This window comes from Anguilla anguilla, chromosome 12 (genome assembly GCF_013347855.1).
Source record: "Anguilla anguilla isolate fAngAng1 chromosome 12, fAngAng1.pri, whole genome shotgun sequence".
NCBI lineage: Eukaryota > Metazoa > Chordata > Actinopteri > Anguilliformes > Anguillidae > Anguilla > Anguilla anguilla.
In genome coordinates, this window is record NC_049212.1 from 6,067,260 (window position 1) to 6,089,094 (window position 21,835).

Below are 21,835 nucleotides of genomic sequence, written 5' to 3' on the forward strand. Positions count from 1 at the left end.
ACCCCAAACTTCCTCAGATCCTCCACCATGCTTGACAGATGATTGTAGATCTCTGCCTTCTCTTACTTCTGAAAATCTCAAATTCAGGCACTTTGGTCCATAAAACCTTACACCACATCTCAGGTGTCCGGTTTTGTTGTAGTAGGGCTTTTTGACATTGAGTTTCCAGAGTGGACGAATTACAGAAACACCTATGGACCTATGGAAACACCTCATATCTGAGGCAAGAGGGGGGCTTGATTTTTCTCAAAGATAGAATCTATAAGTATTGATTTTGTGATGGTGATAGCTTCAATGGTTATGCGTTCTTGCACAGTTGTTAGAAGTCCCATTTTCTCTGTATCTTGCAGTAATATTTTTAACTCAAATTTTGGAAATTCCTGTTGTTTTTTTAAAAAAACATCTTTCCCTTTGACTTTCACCTTCCTTATGCAGTTGAATTATCTTTTATCTAATCTCATCAAAATTTTGGCTTCCACACTTGCCATCTCTGATACAGGTCAATCTTGGTCTCATCTGTCCACAAGAGCTTTGTCCCTTCTTTCGTTCTCTTCTCGCTCGCTGGCTCAGTGGTTCACTTGATGTGTGTGCGTACGACTCAGATTATAATACTCAGGATGTTGTTCATTTGTAGCGATTTGGTTGGCTTTTCAGTAAGCTTTTTGCGCACAAATGCTGGCCTTCAGACTTCTGGCCTGAAGTCATTGTATTTGGCTTGTGCGATAAGGAGATGAATGAGGAATTGGGGGAGAACAAAGGAATAAATATTTGACAGAGAAGACTCGGGTCAGTTTGTTTATTTGAAAGATTTGTTCAATTGTGAACTGCACATCACTGGTATTATATTTTCATTTTAGTGTCTCTTGCATGTTGCTGTCATTGACATAACTTCCTTTCACTCAAAATAAGCTGACAATTACAACATCCTGACCCTAGGCGTCTTTACCAGGATGCCAAAACTCGCTCCTCCCCCACCCCCCATGTAAAGAGTGACATCACTACCGTCAACATCAGGCAGCAGCTGGTGCAGCAGCTGAGGAGTTGGGATCGTAACCCAAAAGCTCCATAACTGAAACAAGGGTGTTACTCTGTTTGTGTCCTTCAGCGTGTCATATGCCCAGCTGTGTAAATGTTCTGAAATGAAATTATTTCATGAGATACATCCGTGATGGCCAACGAGAGTCATTTCAGGTCATTTCATTCACAACATCAGCAGTTTCCAATTAACATGGCATCTGGCGAGTAGGGACCAGCAGCGCCTTTTGCAGCTCACATGTTAGCCACCTGATAATCATCTCCAAATGAGCTGCTCATCTCCTGCGTTTCTCACTCGTGTAGAGTGACGCACGCCGACTCTGCAATGTGCAGAATAAGCGATCGGTTCCAAAGGCGTCGGTCCGAGAGCAGGGCATTGCTGAACTACTTAGCTGTCTCATTTCCACAGGCTAATTAAATGGCTCATATTTTACATTTAATAACTTCAAAATATAATTATATATTTATAAAATTATAACTTTAAAGCTTTGTATCTTTAAAAAAAAAAAAAAAAAAAAAACACCAGATGATTACAATTTGATGTCATTTCCTTGTATCGATACAGTCATTGTTTTTTTTTTTAATGCTAGCAAAGGCAAGAACTCGTCCTTTCTGCCTTATTATATTATGCGGATCGGAGAGCTGCCGGTTAAAATGGAAGCTGATCGTGAAATGTAATGGGTGGGCCAGGTTTGAGCAAACAGCAGGCGACGCGTTCCCGCTCCTCGCCTGTCACGCCGAAGCTCGTGGCTCCGTGGTCTGGGCTGGCCCCGTGTCAGATAAGATCTGTGCTCCCCCCCACATCCCCCCACACACACCCACCCCGCCTTGTCCGAAGTGTCCCATCAGTCTTCCGAAAGCTCGGAATCAATTTTTAATTATGTGAGTCGACATTTTCCTCCTCTTTCTGACGGCGGGAGGATTAATTAAACTGGTGTGCGGGGGGGGGGGGGGGGGAGTGGGGGGGACTGCAGACAAGGGGCCCGTCGGTGATGTTAATGCGAGCGGACAAAAGGCGGTGCTCAAAAGGTACCGAATACTCGATCGGAAAAGTATATTAAGTGCAAAATTATTTGTGTCTCCTTATCCTGTCTGCTGGGCATGTATTTGGCAGGCTTGCGTAAGAGCTTGAAATTATAAACTCCAATTGTTTTCCGAGTAAGCCTTATGCAACATCGCTAAATTAGTCTAGACATCGGTGATTTTACAACAAAGGACATTTCATTTGAAAAACAGATTAAGAAAAACAATATATATATATATATATATATATATATATACAGGAAGTTGGATCAGTATACCTTTCTGCTTCATTAACTGAGAACTATAAACAGAACAGACATTTTTCATAAGAAAATATAAAAGGAAATATGCTTTGGTTCTAAACAGTCCGGCATTTAAAAAACACTATTTCCATGGGCTGTTATGCTTCGTATATGTCCGTCCGATGCCCCTTTCTAGGCCCCTTTTACAAGCACAGATAACTGGGTATTCACTTTAATGCTTTAAGGTGCTTTGAGTAACACAGCTGCTCCTGAACCACTTAAACTCTCAGTGCTGCCTGTAACCAGGGGATTCTAAGAGGTGACCTGGTCCATCGTTTTTTGTCTCAGTATATCAAACGTATCGATCCAGAGGGGGGGTGGGGGGGGGGGCGAGGATGATTTATAAAGGCCCTGCACTGGCACTGAGGGGTGAGCCATTTACTGCTGCCTGCTCCGTGATGCACTATTTAGAGTACAGTGCATCTCTCTCATACTCTCTAGCACTTTCTCTCCGTCTCTCTCTCTTTCTCTCTCACACACTCTCTCTCTGTCTGTCTGTCTCTCTCCCTGTCTCTCCATCTAATTTACTAATGTTGCAGTTCTATTTTACACCCTAAGGTCCAAACAGAACCGGCTAACACCAGAGAGGGATGACAAGGTCTACTTTTTTTTTTACGACTCAATATGGCCGTTTAATCTCCCTGGTTAGAGTGCTGTTTATCCCTGTTCTCCAGTCGGTCTCTAACAGAGTACTGAACTGGACCTCAGACATTAAAATGACTGCTATGAGGCAGTCAGCTTTTCATTCTGGTTAAATGGCAATAACGATTCCTTCGGCTGTTAACCGAGGAGGGTCTAATGAACGATCTCTGTCCCAGAGGCTTCGCAGAGCGTCGGAGGACTAGGGTAAAAGGCAGAGATGGCTGCTCGCTGGGCTGTCTTCTCAGCACGTCGCCAGCTCTGCTGCTGGAAAGAAAGAAGAAAGAATGAGAAATCTGATCCTGAAATTTTAATCACGAGTAAGAGGGGAGAAGTGAGATGCTTGAGTTGGATTGAGCACATTTGTGCAATTTTCATCCCCATTAGACTCCCTGTCTTCAAAATTAAACCGGCGTGGCCACCCGTGGCTATTACTAGCTTTTGAAAATTAAGTTTCCCCCACCCCCATTATTTTACATTATACATTTAAAAATCAATTTTAATATCAAATCTTTAGCGTGCCAGCCTGGCAGGAGGGATGAGAGCTAAGCTACAATTGGGCTGCGACTGCACTGGAATCACTGAGCAGACAGGAGTAATTCAGTAACAGGAGGGATGATGTGCTCCTCACGTTTAAATGGAGAAGGATGGTCTAGTTCACTCTGAGATTAACACGGAGCTGCACAAAGCATTATGGGCTCTCAGCCGCACACAAGCGATTACTTGTCTGGCGTTAGGTTACCAGGGTGATCGACGCGCTCGCGGATCATACAGGAAACCCGGGCAGGAATGACGCGGCACGCCCTGACTGGCTGTCGGCAACGAGGTCACGTGACTGTCGGCGTGGGCGGAGCCTCGTCAGACAAGGACGCGAGGAGACGCGCGAGAGATTTTGAGGCACCGGTACGCAAGCAAGTGGGGCCATCAGAACTGCTGTTAATGGTTAGGAGCATTTCCACAGAGACAGTTCACAGCTTACCGCAGCGATACTAATGCGCGTATGATTTGAATGTAAGTGATGAGCCGTAAATATCTCATCTGTATCAGTTTTATGTGGGAGAAATTCATTTCGCACGGCTTTATAAGATGATGGTTTTGTGCCAATGATGTCAATTTGAAAATACAATGAAAAGTTGATTGGAAATAGACGAAATTTGAGAGGGGCGTGATGGCAGCGCCGACTGCTTTGTTCTGCGACTGGTGCGTGGGACTGCCGCTATGGTTCAGCGTTTCCTCTCATCTGCCCCCCCCCCCCCCCCCCCCCCCCCCCCCCCTCCCCGCTCGCCAACCCGCCAACCCGCCATCATCCGCTTGATCATCCTCGTGACGCTACGTCTCCCCGGGCGCCGGGCGACTTTCCGTTCTCACGGTCAGAAAAGCCGTCTGTCTCGGGCTGGCGGACGGACGGTTCAGGGGCAGCGTTAGCGGGGGAGAGGTCATTTCCCTCCTCCTCCGATTTGAGCCGAGGGGAAAGGAGGAGAGGGGAGGGGCGGGGGGGGAGCGATCTGATTCTGCCAAAATCAGTCAGTGAGATTCTGACTCGCGGCCCTAAAACCACCACCCACCAAACCCCTCCCGCCCACCGTCGCCCCCCTCCTCTGCTGTGTCACTCTCCTCGCCTACTCACGAACGCACGCGCGCGCACCGGACGGACGTGCAGACGGACAGACAGATGACATTTGCAGGGAAGGCGCAGCCGCCTCCCAATCCGGCGGCCCCTTCTGGTTCGCCGAGAGCGCCCGGTTTCACCTGCCCGTCACACGCCGTCTCAATCCCGCTACCGTCTGCCCCGAGTCCCCGCCGGCGTCGCGTCGTCGGCTGAACGCCCGAGGCTCGAGCCGCCATTTACCCGCGGGGGACAGGTCCCTGCGTCCTCAGCGGGAGACCCCGCTGTCCCTCCGCGTTCTCACGCCGCGAGCTTTGTTTTACATCCTTTCACACATCATCGTCAGACGCCGTTGTGCGGAAATGGGAGCGAACGCATCCGGGTGCTTAACCTAGCGGGTCGCAGAGCGAGTGCCGTTGGCATCGACCCAGAGCGCCCCCTGCCGCACCTTTCCCTTCCCCCGCTAACAATCCGCGATCCCCAATCTGTGCTAGCAGGAGGTTGCTAAAAATCCTTTATTCCTCCGAGATGCCGTCCTTTCTTCTCCTTTCGTGCAAGCAGTGGCAAACTTCTTTTTTTATTTTGATTTGCGGCGGCAGTTTTGTTGCGTTCCAGTAATACCGACGGTTACATATGCAGGGCTAATAGGGAGAAAGGGCATCTCTGCCATGATCGCAGTCATTATTTTTCTTTGGTAATGGCTGTCTCTCCAGACACAAGCCCTCTCCTGACATTTGTCATGCTTTGTACATAGTAAGATTGTCAGTGTTAGATCAGTGCCTGCATGAGTTCAGTGTAGGACCATGGGTACTCTGATTTAAAAGTAATCCATTTAACACAGTTGATAAGGCAGTGTGACACTCAGCTGCCCTGGCTGGAATTTACTGAAGCTGTAAACGCAGATGAACTGAGAAGCCCACATTTTGCACATGTTCTGGTGTGCACACGTGCTACAGCATCGTCAGACCTCCATCTGTCTGTCTGCTATGACAGACGGTGGAATAATTGACGTTTGAGAATTGGGAGACCGAAACCACATGGAAGTTTTGGCAAAAACACTCAGTTTTTTTTTCTGGGTCTCTTCTCTTCTTTGGCAAAAAATAAATAAATAAATACAAATTCTGGGGCCTAACTGACCTGTCTTCAGTCAGAAAGTGTGATTATCAGAAACTGTTTGGGATGCTGTGTGCATTTTCCCATCTTCCCTGGGCAGAACGAGGGCTTAGAGATTGGGTGTCTAACAGGAAGAGGCAAAGACACAGAGAGACATTGGGATCATCAGACATGTTCAAGAAGTGGTGGAGGATATGGTTTATAGCACAGTTCAAAGTAGCTGGCGGGCATCTGTGATGTCATTATGTTGGGCATTTTGGGTGGTGGTAAAACACTAATCACATAGAGTTTGACGCAGGGATATGCTACCAGGAGCGGATGACTTGTCAACCAGAGAAACAGGTTGTAGATTTGAAAGCTAGCTGCAACACAGCCTCAAGCTGAGTTAGTTTTAAAAAATAAAAATAAAAACCTCCGGAAAAAATAAATATAAAAATACATTATCAAACCCACGTGGATAAGAGGTCCTGCTAAACAATGGAATAATGTTCCGCATGGTGAAGGTGAAGAAAGGAATTGTGGGAGAAGGTCGAGGGTGAATGAGACTCAGTGGGAGGAAACTGTTGGCAGTAGAGAATGTTATGAAGCGGAGCCTCAGTGGAAATTGATTAGCTCCTCTGCTGGCTAGAGAGAACAGGCTTTCATAACACATGCTGAGCTACCAGGGAAAAATATCCACGTTTTTAAGGCATCGTGAAATCTAGACAGTGCATTTCTTTGTCTTAAAGCAGACGACTGGCAACGGGTGACACTATGGGTTTCTTAGTTCTTTCACCTTGTACCTTTTTTTCTCTGGCCTGTACGCAGTGCCGTGGGGCTATTTCCTTTGAATGACTTGGAAATCCTTCCTCCAGGGCACAAGTGAAGGCTCACACAGGGGGGACTTCAGTCCGGAGTACCCCATGTGACCCGCTCCCCGCTCGGAGATCAGAGGGACTAAGCCGCTTATGGGGCCTGTGATTCCGCATTGCCGCCGTATCCCCGATGTGGCGCACGTCCAATTAGCTTCAGAGGAGACAGTCGAGAGGGAGCCAGCCAATCCTGTCCTGTCCTGACCTATAAGGGAAAAAAAGTTGGTTGAGGCAAAGAGCAGAAGGCTTCAAAACCGCTGACATGAGGCGGGTCTTGCCCTGTCCTTCCCTACCCCATGCCAATCGTATGCTCCTTCCACGAAACCCATCCCTCGTCCCGCGACGTGGTGAAGCCCGGGCCCCTAACCCCGCCCATCCGCTCCTCGGCTACCTCGGTTAGCCCCAGGGACGCTTCGGCCGTCCTCCGAATAAAGGAGTGACAATGATTCCCTCCGAACTGTGTCCATCCAATCAGGAGACGCGTCGTTGCAGGAACAGGCCTGCATTATTCCAGCACTCAAAAGAGCTGACCAGAGCCTCACGAGGGACAGCCAATGCTGGTTCTGCTTTGCCTCAAAACTGTACAGTTACCTGTAGAGACATGCACTGTACTGGAGTTTGAAACGTGTGCGAGGAGATCGCGTTTGTCAGGACATAGCAGGTCCCGACCTAACATGTGGCAGGACTCTCTTCCTGAACACAAAGGGTAGCGTGATTCACTACTCAACGTATCTGAGTAATCATCTCATTAATCATTAATCAATCTCAAGGTCGTGTTAAGATGCACAAAACGCAGGGATTGTTTCAATGCGAAAGCATGATGCTGGCTACACAGGGTGGTGTGACTCATGAATCACACGCACAACATGGAAACCACCATGGACACTAATCGGTTTCACTTCACCTCTACTTCTCGGGAAGGTCACTCAGAGCGACCTGGATAAAAAGCGGTCCCTAAGCATTATGGAGCCACGCACACACCTGTACTCTCAGCGGGAAACTTTGTTACCTTCCAAGGACACTTGTTTGCGGAGCCTCCTTAGCAGCCGAGTCAGGTACTGGAGAGCCCGCAGCCCAGATAATTGGGTGAATAAATAATCCCCGTCCACAAACCCGCGCCTGTTCTGGCCTCCGCTCCGTTCCCAGGAAAAGGGAAAGCTGGATTCAGTTGCCCTGCGTTTCGGTTCTTTGAATCCGGCAGAATTTCGACCCGGGCTAAATCAGTAAGCTGCGTCCCCTATGTCCGAGCGCAGGGGGGTACAAACAAATAAGCTGTGGCAACCCTACCCTCGAGAGCAGAGGTAGCAGGCACCAGTAAATGTGTGGCCTGTCCAAGGATAAGGCCAACAGCCTTAAGAGGGGTGGGGAGGGGGGATCAGGAGGGAATTCTCCGGGTTTGTAGTTAGGAACGAGACGTAATTGGTATTTTTGCAATGTACTCCGTGTTGTTTTTCATTGCAGTGTATGTCTGAATTTTTTACTGTAGGAAACACGAATGGCAGACCGCTAGTTCAGAGAACAATGCCGAGGGGAGACTTTTTAAAAATCAGACTCCATCAAAGGCTAGGAGCCAGGGGAAATCTGCCTAATTACCGTCCGCACCGCCAGCATGCGCTGATATCTGTGGAATAGATTGGGTGAAAGGGATCAAGGCATATTAAAGGGCACCTCAAAGGTTCCCGGTAATATGCCTGCCTGAAAAAAAAAAAAAAAAATTTTTATTCTGTACTTATGAGTCATAATGTCAAATGGGCTGTGGACAGAGTCTGCGGCTATTGTCTATTATTAGTGGAATAGGTTATGCGATGCACGTAAAATAACTAAATAATTTGATCAAATAATTCAAGGGGGTGGTATTTACAATGAATATAATTCAAAATAAAATAAAGAGGACCCTTCATTTGCAGGCCGCGCACTAAATCTTGCGCAGGAATCCCTGTCGTCAAAGCACTCGAGGCTGTTGCAGATTTGGAAGTTTCAGTGATGTGGGAAATTATTTTTCCAGTCGATTGCTAAGCTGATGAATTAATCAAAGGCTGCAAACAGTGGCATCATTACACACATTAACAAATTCGGAAAAAAAAAAAAACTATTTTATTTAAAAGGGCAGCACTAGAATGTACTTTGGTCACACTCTAAACAGACTGGATGACTGCTTACAGTCCCCATGGCTGTTCTGGCGATCCGGGGAATCGTTTAATTTATTCACCAGGCCTGGGCCAAGATTTTGAACTTGGTCAGAACACCAGGAGTCTCTACCCCTTCTCTTAGCAACGTGGCCTTTAATTTTTTCAGGGACACACATGGCTTAACTTGCTGTCTGGCCAGCATCACGTCCAGCAGAAAGAACGTGCTTTCCCAGCTATCCTTCAGAGGACTGTGAAAGTCAGAGGCAAGGCAGGACTGGCAGCCACAATTAATAAAGAGACCTGCGCCCATAACCAGGGATTATATCTATAATATTTACTCTCGGAAAACCTTATGCTTGGATACAGCAAGTTATTTTCAAACGGACTTCTCTGCAGTCGGTGAGGAATTGGTGAATCTAATCAAATCTTTTCCGCTGTAGGCTAAAAAAGTGTGTGTGTGCTTGTGTGTGTGTATGTATAGGGACTGATAAGTCAGTTACCATCAAACAAAGCCTTTTCCCTGACCACCAAAGACTCATATGAATGCATGATTCAACCAATAATGCATCTCATGTTCATGGCCTGTTGGCTGATTGGGCGATTTGAGCTACATCTGACTGGATATCCATGTTTTGTCTTTTTTTCACCTTACTCTGGCCATACTTATGACCATGCTGATTTATGAAATGGATATCACAATGTAGTTTTCCCATTGCAAGTAACACAACTGTAAATATTTATCAAATAATGGCAGACTTGTGGAAAAAGCATATCTTGGTGGATATCGATGCTTCAATGACCTTTGCAAATCAGTACACAGCTAAATCCTCTTCAGTTTCTCCAGCATAAATCATTCAATTCCGAGCTGAATCAAAAAAGACGAATAAATGTGTTTTTATGGATCAGAATGAACAAACTAGCAATTTGTTGGACTTCATCTCTTGCTGAATATGTTCAGATGTGTCTGCAGACCTGCCAACCTTAGGAAAATATTTTGAGTACCACAATAGTCAGTGTAACACTTAGTTCACATACTTTCGCACCACTTCGCTTTGCACGCACACACAAGCCTTTCTTCATAATTCTAGTTTTGACTGTTAAAGTGATCAGGCAAAATTGTATAATTTGACCTGATTCCAAAATATCACTTGAACTGCACTGGGCTATATTATGATAAACTTTCAAGTCAAAAGTTTAAGTACACCTGCTTAAAACAATTTTTTCATGATTAATATTTCATTATATGATATGTGTGCTTATACAAACTGATAACCATAAGTGAATTGCATTCACTTATTTAATAAAAATGGAAATAATTTATTTTGTATATTGTAACATATGTTCTCATTTTCAATTATTTACAGAAACTTATGTTGTAATGTAAAAAAAAAAGCTTATGTTGCGATGTAAAACACTGTCAATTATGAATAAAACCAAGTTTCTGTTTATGATTTCCATTTTTATTTAATAATTAAATGATTGAATCTGCTTATATAGGCACACATCATATAGGCCTAATGAAAAAAATAGTATTCAATTGAAAAATTATCTAGGAATGTAGGCTTTTGTAACTAGAGGTTTAGCCAAATTATTACCTGAAGCTCCTTGGTGGCTAATGTCAAAATCATAATTGCACAATGTGCAAAATGCATGGTGCGGAAGTTTTGAGGGGCGGAGGCATGGCCATTGCTCCTGATATTTTGCGAGGAACTTCTGGTGGGCATGGACTCGCTTCTTTTTAGTAGGTCTGCTGCTCTCTCTCTCTCCTTGTTAGTATCCTCGTCATCTGACGTCATGATTATTTTCTAACTGCAAGGCTGGTCAGGTGATTGGCTGCAATAATAGGAATTATTTGCTACGTTAGCAGTCTATAGTCAAACACTTTTGCAATGGTCACTTTGCTCCAACAGAGCGTGCGCGATTCAAAGTTTGAACAGGGAGTCTCCATAGCGTTTGAGTAACTGCAGCTAAATTACTCCATCCATTATTCACACGTCTCGTAACGAGGCTAAATCGCATGCGAGCTACTACTACGGCTAACTATATACACAAATTTATCTCATTACGATATACCCCTTGAAATGCATCATCTCGTAAAGTTACCGAACATGTTTTACCGTTTTATATGTTAACATTATGGTCACATTTTTCTGCTTGATTATTACTCCCCACTTCCCATTTTACCTCAGCAATGCAGCATTACGCCTTGGTGGATAATAAAGTACCGCTGTGTATCAGTGGATGTTGAGTGGGTCGGGGAGGGGTTACAGAACCACAAGCACAAGGTCATAGCATCTGGTTCAATCTGAGGGATGTAGTTTAAATACAGAATAAATGTACGGTATTGTTTTGTATTAATTGGTTGTTTTCCGTAATTAAATTACAATAATATTTTTTTTATTTATTTTTTTGCGTAGTTTCAGCTGGCATTTTGTACCTGCATATTTTGACCAAGAATTGCGTGGTTGGTACACAAAATGCATGCAGGTTGGCAGGTCTGTGTCTGTTTTGTTTTCCAAACAATTAGCAAAACAAGCCTTTAAGTTTTGATGTTTTACTGCTATTCCTCTCTTAATTGTACAGGGTATGCACATAATTTGGCAACAAAATGGCTGCTAGTGGTCTATTTTTTGGGTATTCAAATGGTTGCATCCCTTTCATCAGATGGGACTGTATGACAGTAATTAAACCCGCACTGTCATGTTTAATGTGCCAAGCTCGCTATATATTTAGCAAACACATTACATGAAAAAAACATTAATGCACACAGTTAGTAACTGATGATATCTACTGAACATACATGTTGAAAGTCTACCTTAAAAAACTATTCACTTTTGACTGAATGATATGGAATTGGTGATGGAAATTTTGTGAACGAAAAATTAGGTAGAGCAAACATTTGCCTTCAGTGCCACAATAATTTGTCAGATTCACAATCAACAATTTTCATTATTACTCTTTTTTTAAATTATTGCTCACAAACACAGTTCAGCGCTCAGTAGTAACTTGAAAATTGCCAAACTGAGTATGTGAAGACAAAGTGTAATGCAGCATTACATAAGGATGAATGTTGATTAAATGCAGACCATGGTGGTTTGCAGCAGTGCACAAATATCTTTTGGTTCAAACAAGTCAGTGAATGGCAGCTCCAGCTATTATGTCATCACTAATATGGAGGTGGATGCTGGTAGCCCACCACTAGGGGGCGTGGTAGATGTGAATGGGTGGCCTTGTGCTAGTGAGCCAGTGCAGTAAGAAAAACAGACTTATATCCAGTGGTAGAGGAGTCCTTTTGATTCCCACGTGTACTAGGAAGTAGGCGTGTAAAAAGCACAATGTAAAATATTGTTTAATTGTAGGTAAACAGTAGGGAAAATTGAGGCAAGGGGAGAAGAGATTCAATGTATTGAACAGAGTGCTGATGTAAACAGGAGGTCTGCCGAGAATTTCGATCCACGGTTATGCCGAACAAGGGGTACAATAACTCACCGAGCTGAAGACCAGTGTTCCCCAACCAATGAAACTAATCACACTTTTATTGCTTCTTCAGATTCGGTAACTGGTACATATGCTAACTCAGGTCTCGGAACTACTGTATATGGACGCAATTCTTGAAACAACTTTTACATTCACAGCATGAGCAAGGTTTATTGATATGTATGATGATGACCACAAGGTAAGTAGTTGGGCTACTGATAAAATAGTTTGATTTATAGCCTGCAAACACTGACAAACCTCAAATATCAAATTTAGAAATTTTTCGTGTGGAAATTTGGCTTTGCTAAGTTGGATATTATGGCTGAAAGAATATTTATGCCTGTTCTCTGAAAATGTATGAGCAACTCACATCACAAAAAATTTCAGTGTGCTTATGTATTTGGAGCATGAAATTGATTTTATGTTTCTTGTTGAAAAATAAGACTCAAGAAGTATTTGGAGAAAGAGGTGAATTAATCTTGGCGAATGCATTTACTTGTGCAGTGGTCTATGGAAACCCACTGGTGTTATCAGGAGTCATTTATGGCAACAGGCCAAAATGCCTTAATGCTCATCTTTGGTCAGAAATGAGATTATTCACAATGAATTATGTTGTCAGTTAAATGTTATAAATCCTAGCCAAAGTCTGCCAAAGTATTTGATGCCAAATTATGACATAGATAATCTTTGAGTGTGCAGCTGTTTCTCTTGTGAACCCTGCTCTCTGGATTGTTACGAGGATACAGCTGGGAATGCGGTGATTGCTCGTTGTTTATATGAATTAACGGCACTCAAATTAGGCTTTCGTCGTTTCTGTTCTCGATTAGTGAAGCTTTTTAGAACAGCCAGATGATTGTGGCGTATCCCTGTGATGAACATCTTAAATAATCCTCCATAGCAAAGAAAACTTTCTGAGCAGGTGACACATCGCATTAGTCAAATTACCGAGTGGCTCCTGGTGTTGCATGTTCTGGCTAAAATGCCCGTTAGCCTGGCACTGCCCAGGACAGGAGAGGTCTCTGTCTCTTCACCCAGGAGCTGCCCACACCAGCTGCACAAACGTAGCCCGTCATCTAATGCTAACGAGCTTCCGGACCACATGCCCCTCAGAGGACAGAGGCCTGTTGAAAGCACGTAAGTGGTTCCAGCTACGAAAGAGGATTATAAAATATGATTAGACATTTCTGAGAGGAAATGCAAGGAGAGAAAATTGGCTCAAGTCAATTACAATCAAGGGAAGCCTTTTTCCCAGACCACAAAAAGGCACATATATGAATACATGCTTGATTCAGCCAATCAGTTCACGTGTCTCATGTTCATGGCATGTTGGCTTTTTTAATGCTAAATCAGTTTAAGCTCACCTGGACAGATGTGTTATTTGTTGATTTATGAAATGGTTGCCATGTGCCGTTTGTCCGTACGCACCTGTGCATATTCATAATATTCTGAGATAACCACAGCACGGTCAGGTCATATGTGGCGACTGCACGTAACAGATGAAATGAGAAAGTACTCTGTGGTTCATCTGATACAGTGAAAAATAAGATTAGGACAGTTAAATATGTGAAAGATACAAGCATTCTCTCATCACCCCCCCCCCCCCCCCCCCCCCCCCCATATTTCACAGCATTCAGTATAGGGATATGAACTGCCAATATTGTAGTCAGTCTTTAATTTTCAGTACCTTGCAGTACAACATAGAAAATACTCGATTGCTTCTGTCAAGAAAAGCTGCGTCGTGCTTGAAGTAATCCCATGGAAGATTATAAATCGTAATGATGCTTGATGTCTTCTCACTGCCTGTGAAAATGAAACAAAGATTGTGGAGCGGAGGTAATATAACCAGTTCAGTTTTACTGGCTGAGACGTTGCCCTTCTACCCTCAGCGAAGGTATAGAATTTAAAGAAATAATCTTACCAAATTACGGTGTCAAGCAAACAGGCTCTGCATGCTCCAGGCTATATGCGAGTTAGGAGACACAGTGTATAGTGGGTAAAATTTAAATTTTCGTATTAGAATATTCATTATATTCTGAGATAACCATGGCACGGTCAGTTCAGATGTGTTTGGCGCACGGCCGCAGTCTGCACTGTTTCACACAAATAAACTCCAGCAATTTGTTGGGCTTCGGCCCCTTGCCTAATTTGCCAGAGCGAGTAATTCACTTTACTTTAGCACAATTACAGCTGCATTCGATTACGGGTCATTTCATTTCAGGGGACTGCCATGGGGAGCTTTTCAGTAGCCCAGCACATTTTTACTCCATGTCATCCCACCTTGGCAATTTCGTTTTTTACGTTTCGCTTAATATCCCAGGCCGCATTTTACATTGCGAGCTGTGTAAATGCTTCAAATGCGACTATGATGAATTCTTTATAAAACTGAGATGAATAAACCTTTGGGTGGCTTGTGCTGTTATAGCAGAATTGAGGTCTGAAATGCCCAATGGGCTGGTATGATTGCGCTTTACTGGCTGTTGTGTGCCCCCCGGGGCGGGAGGACTACAGTTTGGGGGCCCGTCCTCGTTTCATCGCGATTCCGCTGGTCGATCCAGTGCTTGCGGTCTGCCTGTGCCAGACGCTCGGTTGGTGTCCATGACAACGCAGGACGAAGAGAGGGAAAAGCTGCAGAGGCAGGAATCGGACACATGGGAGGATGTGCGCTCGTTCCTGAAATTAAACGAGGACCCTACAAACATGACTGGCTGCTGCAGAATAGAACAAAAGTGGGGAGGGAAAACCATGGAGAGCAGTGCAAGCAAAAGACTGTTTCACAGCTCTGCAAATGAAGGTGTCTGCCATTTTGCTGTGGCACTGTGATAAATGTGTGACCGTGGACACTTTCTGTTCCAGTCAGGAGAAAAAAGGGGAGTCTCTTTGTCCTGAACCTGTTATGTCTAAGGGACTTGTGATTCACATTTAAATGTACCTGACCGGTGGTTGTTGATATTTCACTGAGAAATGCTTTGAATATGAACCTGAATATTACCTTTGTCCTTTGTACCTCGGCTAGTACAGGCAGAGCAGGACTTGTACGGCGACCAGCCCTCATTGTCGGCAACTGTCGGATCGTTCAGATTTTCGGGGGTGAAATTACCATAACTGGGGTTTAGTTAACAATAGGCAAAAGCGCTGTCCGGCCCTTTGCTTGTTCGCTCGCTTGTTCTTCTTCCTACAACCCTTCCGACGTTCCTCACGATTGCCTGTCCCCGAAATGACATCACGCCCAAACTGTATAAACTTTCCTCCCGCAGTAAAGTCAGCAGCAACACACGATCCCAATTCACACACATCTTGTTAATTATCACCTAAAAGATGCAAGCCTGTCTACATGAAAATTTTTTTAAAAAACAGAGAATAAAACAAAAGACTAAGAAGGAAGCACACATTTTTTCTGTCAGGTTCAACACATGTCAACAGACACTCTCATAACATCTCAGGTTCATAGGAATACACAGGCCATGTTGAGTCAAATGAATGAACATCAAAGAGGCTTGAAGCTTTACAGTAGCCCAAGACACTACCATCTGTCAGTGTTTGAATGAGATTAAGGATTTATTATCAAGTGATTTAGCACTCTGTCAATTGTTATATTTTAAGCAATATTTTAAACACCTTTATATCTGCTCCAGTTAAACTCCTACGCTTGATTAAGGTCATAAAGTGAAGCCCTCCATCCAAACTCATGATACGGGGAGGTGTGAACTCATGTCGAATGAGCGAGTTTTAGTGGAGGCAGTCGTTTACGCTCCTGTTCCCTAATTTTTTCCTCGGTTCTCCTACATGGAGAGAGGAATCAGCTAAGCAGTCTTCTGGGACCAATTATAACAAAGATGATTTTTCACAGCACGGCGACATCACGTAACAGATGAAATGAGAAAGTACTCAGTGTTTCTTCTGATGCTGTGAAAAATAAGATTAGGACAGTTAAATATGTTAAAGATGCAGGCATTCTCACACCCCCCCCCCCCCAGCTCATGTTTCACAACATTCACAGTGGAGATATGAACTGCCAATAGTCAGTCTTTAATTTTCAGTACCTTGCATCACAGCACTCAATTGCTTATGTCAAGAAAAGCTGTGTCGTGTTTGAAGTAATCCCATGGAGGATTATAAATCGTAATGATGCTTGATGTCTTCTCACTGCCTGTGAAAATTAAACAAAGATGGTGGAGCAGAGGTTATGTTATCAGTTCAGTTTTACAGGCTGAGACCTTGCCCTTCTACCCTCAGTGAAGGTATAGAATTTAGAAATAATAATCTTACCAAAGTACAGTGTCAAGGAAACAGGCTCTGCATGCACCAGGCTCTATATGACTTAGGAGACACATTGTACTTGCTGTTTGGAGTTCAGTGTCTAGCGGGTAAAATTTTAATTTACAATGTTTTTGGCTCAAAAACTTGACTTTCCAGGCCATTTACACATCATCCCACAATGGAGTAGATGTGTGTAATTACTAAACCAGAATTTATAGACCACACTAATATTTTAGCTAGAACATGCAACACAGGAGCCGCTTGGTAATTTGACTAATGCAATGCGTCACCGGCGAATAAAGTTTTCTTTGCTCTAGAGGATTATTTAAGACTTTCATCACAGGGATATGCCAAATCATCTGGGTGTTCTAAAAAGCTTCACTAATCTAGAACAGAACCGATGAAAGCCTAATTTGAGTGCCGTTAATTCATATAAACAACGAGCAATCACCGCATTCCCAGCTGTATCCTCGTAACAAAAGACCTGTGCATTTCTCAATGTAAAATAATTGCATTAATGATTTGGCTTATGCAAAGACAGCGGAATGATTGAGCTCCTGTTGAGAAGGAATGTATCAGTTACCTAAATCAGCATTTATAATTTGATCAGATTTATTGGGCTGTTATTTTAACATCCATTTTGTTGTGTTACTAGTCGTCTGACTGATGTTGAGACTCTAGTTTTCAACCGAACAGTCACCTCAAATAATGTGAGCCTGAATCAATATGTTTAGTTTAGTTTAATTAATTTTACAAAATTAAAACACATATCAAAAGATTGCATGTGAAGAAATTGTCAAGGATAACACGAAATAGTCCTGGACTTATTTCCATCGTGGTCCTTGATGTTCCATGGAAGAACATGAACAGATTGGTATGCTGTGAATCATATGCTGTCTCCTCCTCTCCACCAGGCCGGTGAGTACCTTCGCTGTTCGGCTAACGCTTGCCGTTGAACAGCCTGGAATCAGCCCGCCGCTCGCAGCGAAACCAGCGTTTCGGCAACACTTCTTAAGCGGTCAATTTATCTATGCGGTCATGGTGCAGCTATTGCGTCTAATATGAATACACAAACATCGATTTGGTTCATTTAAGTTATCTGAATTTTACAACCCCTGAACTTCCAATTATATGTCTGTACTTTATAAACTTCCATTTTCTTTTCATGCAAGGAGTCCAACTGTGTGTAATACTGTAGCCATTAAGTAAACTAAATGGAGGCATTTAGTATTTTTCTTCAATATTCTTTGTTAGTTTTATACCAACTTAAAAGGGAAATTCAATTATGTTTTCTTTTTTGTCTGAATAAACACACCCTCATCTTACTCCCGCATAATCTGCCTATTGCTGACTTTATTTATGAATATTAAAATTGTAAATAAAGTCTTGTTAGCTAGAGATACCATATACACAAGAAAACTGCCGACGTTACGTTGATTTAATCAAAATGGCATTTAAATAACACTGCAGTTTTTAGATACTCAAGACACATAATCCAGGGTATTTTGCCATAACCTAAATTTAGAGCATTCACAAAGTAAACTGAAAAAAAAAAAAAAAAAAACAGTAACAGTTGTTGAATCGAACGCCCCCACTGCATCATTAGACGTGCAGTTTAACAAACAAGTCCTGGTAGGATTGCGGCTTCGATCTTCCGGCTGCGGTGCAGATGCTGCTGTTCACCGACACCATCGGTTGTCACGGCAGGAAAGAATGTTCCATGGACTATTGAGCGTTGAGCATCCACTTAACATCTAGCGCGGAGTCTGCTATTCATCAGGGGGAGTGAAAGTGGTCAAGAGGTCATTTTTTTGGTGTTTTTTTTGATGTTGTTTTGTTTTATGGTCCTATCTCTTGAATGCATTTCCTTTAAGACTTGAAAGTTCAGAATTTAAAAGCAAATTCCAAATGTACTTACCTTCCCACCAGTGAGTCATTGTGGGTCAGCTCCTTCACAGATGTGTGTGGGACTAAGGCACAGAATGTTCTATTTAATTATGGACGAACAAAACCATGACTGCAACAACAGAACAACATGGCTACAGTCATCAACGCTGAACATAACATAAAGCATAGCATGAAACGTACTGCTGTTTAGGGAACTGCGGATATTTTGGAACTCACAATGTTGGCACAGCTTTGCAGAAGCTAGGGAAATAGTCTGAAGGCTTCATTACAGCTGAGAAAACAAAGGGCAATGTCTTAATTCTGTGGCCTTCAGCAGCTTTGAATCTTCGCCAAAATGTTGGGCTTCATTTTCTCCTGTGATATCAGAGCTCCGAACTGAGGGCCGTGGTCTAATTAACTTGCCCTAGTGTTCTTTTGCTTGCATCCATATGTGTTTCTTTCAGCTAGAGTGTCTGTTTTCATGCATGTGTGTATATGCATGTCTATCAGTCTACATTGTTTTTTTATTCTCCCAATCATTTGCCTGTAGTTTTACCCTTCCTCCTTCCTCCAGTTGCGACTGGCAAGCATGCGACCCTGGCAGCCATGCAGTAGCAGCCATGCAAACAGCACCGAAGCTGAAATGAATGGGCTCCTTTGATACATGCCCCTTTTGCCAATTACGAGTGCAGGCCACGCAATGCTACAGAAGAGCTCGTTCCAAACAGGAGATGCTGTCTGTGTTTGTCTCACTGACCACAGCTGGTAGCGCGTGGTCACCTGGCTCTTTGTTTTTTAACACAGGAAACCCGTGTTGAGCTTTGTCAGTGTCATTGCTGGGGAATTCTGGCCTAGAGAGACTAGCCTCTTCTGGTGATTAGGGTGTTATTCATCCATCATCTATACCTGCTTATCCTGAGCAGGGTTGTGGGGGGTGCTGGAGCCTATCCCAGTGTGCATTGGGCGAGAGGCAGGAATACAACCTGAACAGGTCGCCAATCTATCGCAGGGCACACTCATACATATGGGCAATTTAGAGTCTCCAATTAACCGACCTGCATGGCCTTGGACTGTGGGAGGAAATCGGAGGAAACCCACGCGGACACGGGGAGAACATGCAAGCTCCACACAGAAAGGCCCAGGCTGGAGTTGAACCCAGAACCTTCTTGCTGTGAGGCGATAGTGCTACCCACAGCACCATCATGCCGCCCCCCCAATTACATTTTTCTTGCTTTTTTCTCGTTCGCAGGATGATCCCGTCCACCAGCCAGGACTTCCTGGTGAAGGATCTGGTTTCGGGCCGGGAGTACGACCTGTGCGTGCTGGCGGTCTACGACGATGGGATCACGTCGCTCACCGCCACCCGGCAGGTGGGCTGCGTCCAGTTCACCACTGAGACGGAGTACAGCCAGTGCCAGTCGCTCCACAGCCAGTTCCTGGGCGGCACCATGATCATCATCATCGGCGGCATCATCGTGGCGTCCGTGCTGGTCTTCATCATCATCCTCATGATCCGCTACAAGGTCTACAGCCAGCAGGGCGGGGAGAGCGGGAAGGTCACCATCGCCAACGTCCGGTCCCAGACCAACGGCGGGCAGACGGGGCAGGTCACCAGGTCCGCCTCCAAGGGGGCGGAGAGCCAGGAGGAGCAGGTCCTGACGTGCTCCGGGGTGGGCGTGGGCGTGAGTGGAGGCGCTGCCCCCACCACCACCGTAAAGGAACCCAACACCATGACCTTGGTGGTGGACTGCGAGAAGGTGCAGATCACGGAGATGACCACGGAGGACGTTCGGTCGCCCACACAGAGGCGCCAGTCCAGGACTTGCATAGAGCTAAAAAGACGGCCGTCGCTGTCCGCCAAAGACACAAAGAGTGGAGAAGCAGTTGGTGGTGAGTGCACCTGATTCATATTCATGTTCAGTCTTGGCGAATAACATGTAAATGTGAATTTTCGGTGGGAGAACAGAATATGTAAGTCTAAAATAAAACACTTTTGACACCATTGTTTTATCCAGTACCTCTCCCACCTACCTGTCTATTATCCATGTGCAGTTTAATTCAATATCTTAAAGAGCTGTCCTATAAAGGTAATCAGTCTTGAGCAGAAGTGTCAAACTGAAATTCTGGAGGGCCGTGGTGTCTGCAGGTATTTGTGGTTTCCTTTCAGTCAGCTGATAATTACGGTCTTGAGAACAAGGTGTGTGGATTATGCTGCCAACCAATGACTTAAGTAAATCACTGGTACTGAAACACACTGAAGGCCAGCAGAAACTCTATGTCCTAGTGCTCTGATCCAGAGCAAAGCTCTTCAGTTCAAACCCAGCAGGGTCAGGTAGGGTGTCCGTGTCTGTGATGTCCAGAGAATGGGGGGGGGGGGGGGGGGGGTCTATCACCCGCAATGGCACTTTCTCAGCTGTGCTCTCTTCCTTCTTTGTTACCCTCTCAGCTTTTTGTAAAAAAATAAAAATAAAAAAAAATAAAGCAAATAAATAAATAAAGAATGGTGGACTGCCCTACTCTCCTTCTTAAAGAAACAAAAAATGGTTCCATGATTTAAATTATTCTAAGGACAAATACCCATTATGTCTATTAGTCACATGTGACCCAGACTTGATTTACTCTATCAATGTAAATTATTGAGCTGGTGCATATGGGATACTTGTTTGAAAAGTGGCTTGACAAAGAAATTATCACAACCCCTAGCTGGTGAAGTACCATACAGAAAACAAGGGGAGACAAACCGGTAGCCTTAACTATCATAAAAAATCACACTCCTCTTATGCTTTGAAAGGTCAAATAGCCATACCTTAACAAGTTAATATGAACCCCTTGCCTAAGAGGTAAGTAACGGTTACCTAGTGTTCCACAAACATGTCTCAAAATTGGCGCTCACTGCATTGCCTAAGGAAGTGGTCACTGGATCAAATTAGGCCTAGTATTGAATGAAATTGAAGTTTGGTGTGGGCTCAACACTGTAGAAAGGAACCTTGGAATTTCTTTCCTGGTCATTGGCGGAGTTGTTTTCTCCTGCGCTACAACGCGCTTATCTTTCAATCGATAGAGGTGGGGAAAATTAAATACCTCCCCAGCTGCCTCCCGCAACAGAGTGCGCATTCATTCTGGTCACCCAGACACAGCGAAATGCGTTAAAAGTGCCCCGTTCGTGTCCGGGGGACAGGGACGATAACCCTCCCCCCGTTGAGCGCGGGCGGCGTTCCCGAACCGGACTCCCCGTCGGGCCCGTCGGTTAAGCGTACTGCTCGTTTGATCGCTCGATTTTCACGTTCCTTCTCTCGCTCTCTCTCCCAGACACGCAAGCGCCTCAGCCCGGGGAAGACAAGAAGATCCATCGCGACTGGAGCGATTTTAAAATTTGATGACTCCCCTCCGCCACTCCTCACGAAGCAGCCATCGCTCTGAAGAGTAATGGCGTCTCGTCTCTATTCTACTCCATTCATACGCTTTGTAAAAAAGGGGTTTTGTGATGCTGCCACTTATTCAAGCTAAAAAATATAC

General features: G+C 44.4%; 1 protein-coding gene across 3 annotated transcripts in view; it reads left to right on the top strand.

Moving 5' to 3' along the window:
* The window catches only part of zgc:172282 (leucine-rich repeat and fibronectin type III domain-containing protein 1-like protein), a 120,939-nt gene that overhangs the window by 86,703 nt on the left and 12,401 nt on the right, over positions 1-21,835 (top strand). For 2 of the 3 annotated variants that reach the window (XM_035383736.1, XM_035383737.1), the window contains 2 exons: positions 19,569-20,209; positions 21,629-21,742. In XM_035383736.1, coding sequence (XP_035239627.1) covers positions 19,569-20,209; positions 21,629-21,696 — 709 coding nt within the window. In that variant the 3' untranslated portion in view covers positions 21,697-21,742. The remainder of the gene's footprint in view (positions 1-19,568; positions 20,210-21,628; positions 21,743-21,835) is intronic. The other variant, XM_035383738.1, reaches the window with a different exon arrangement.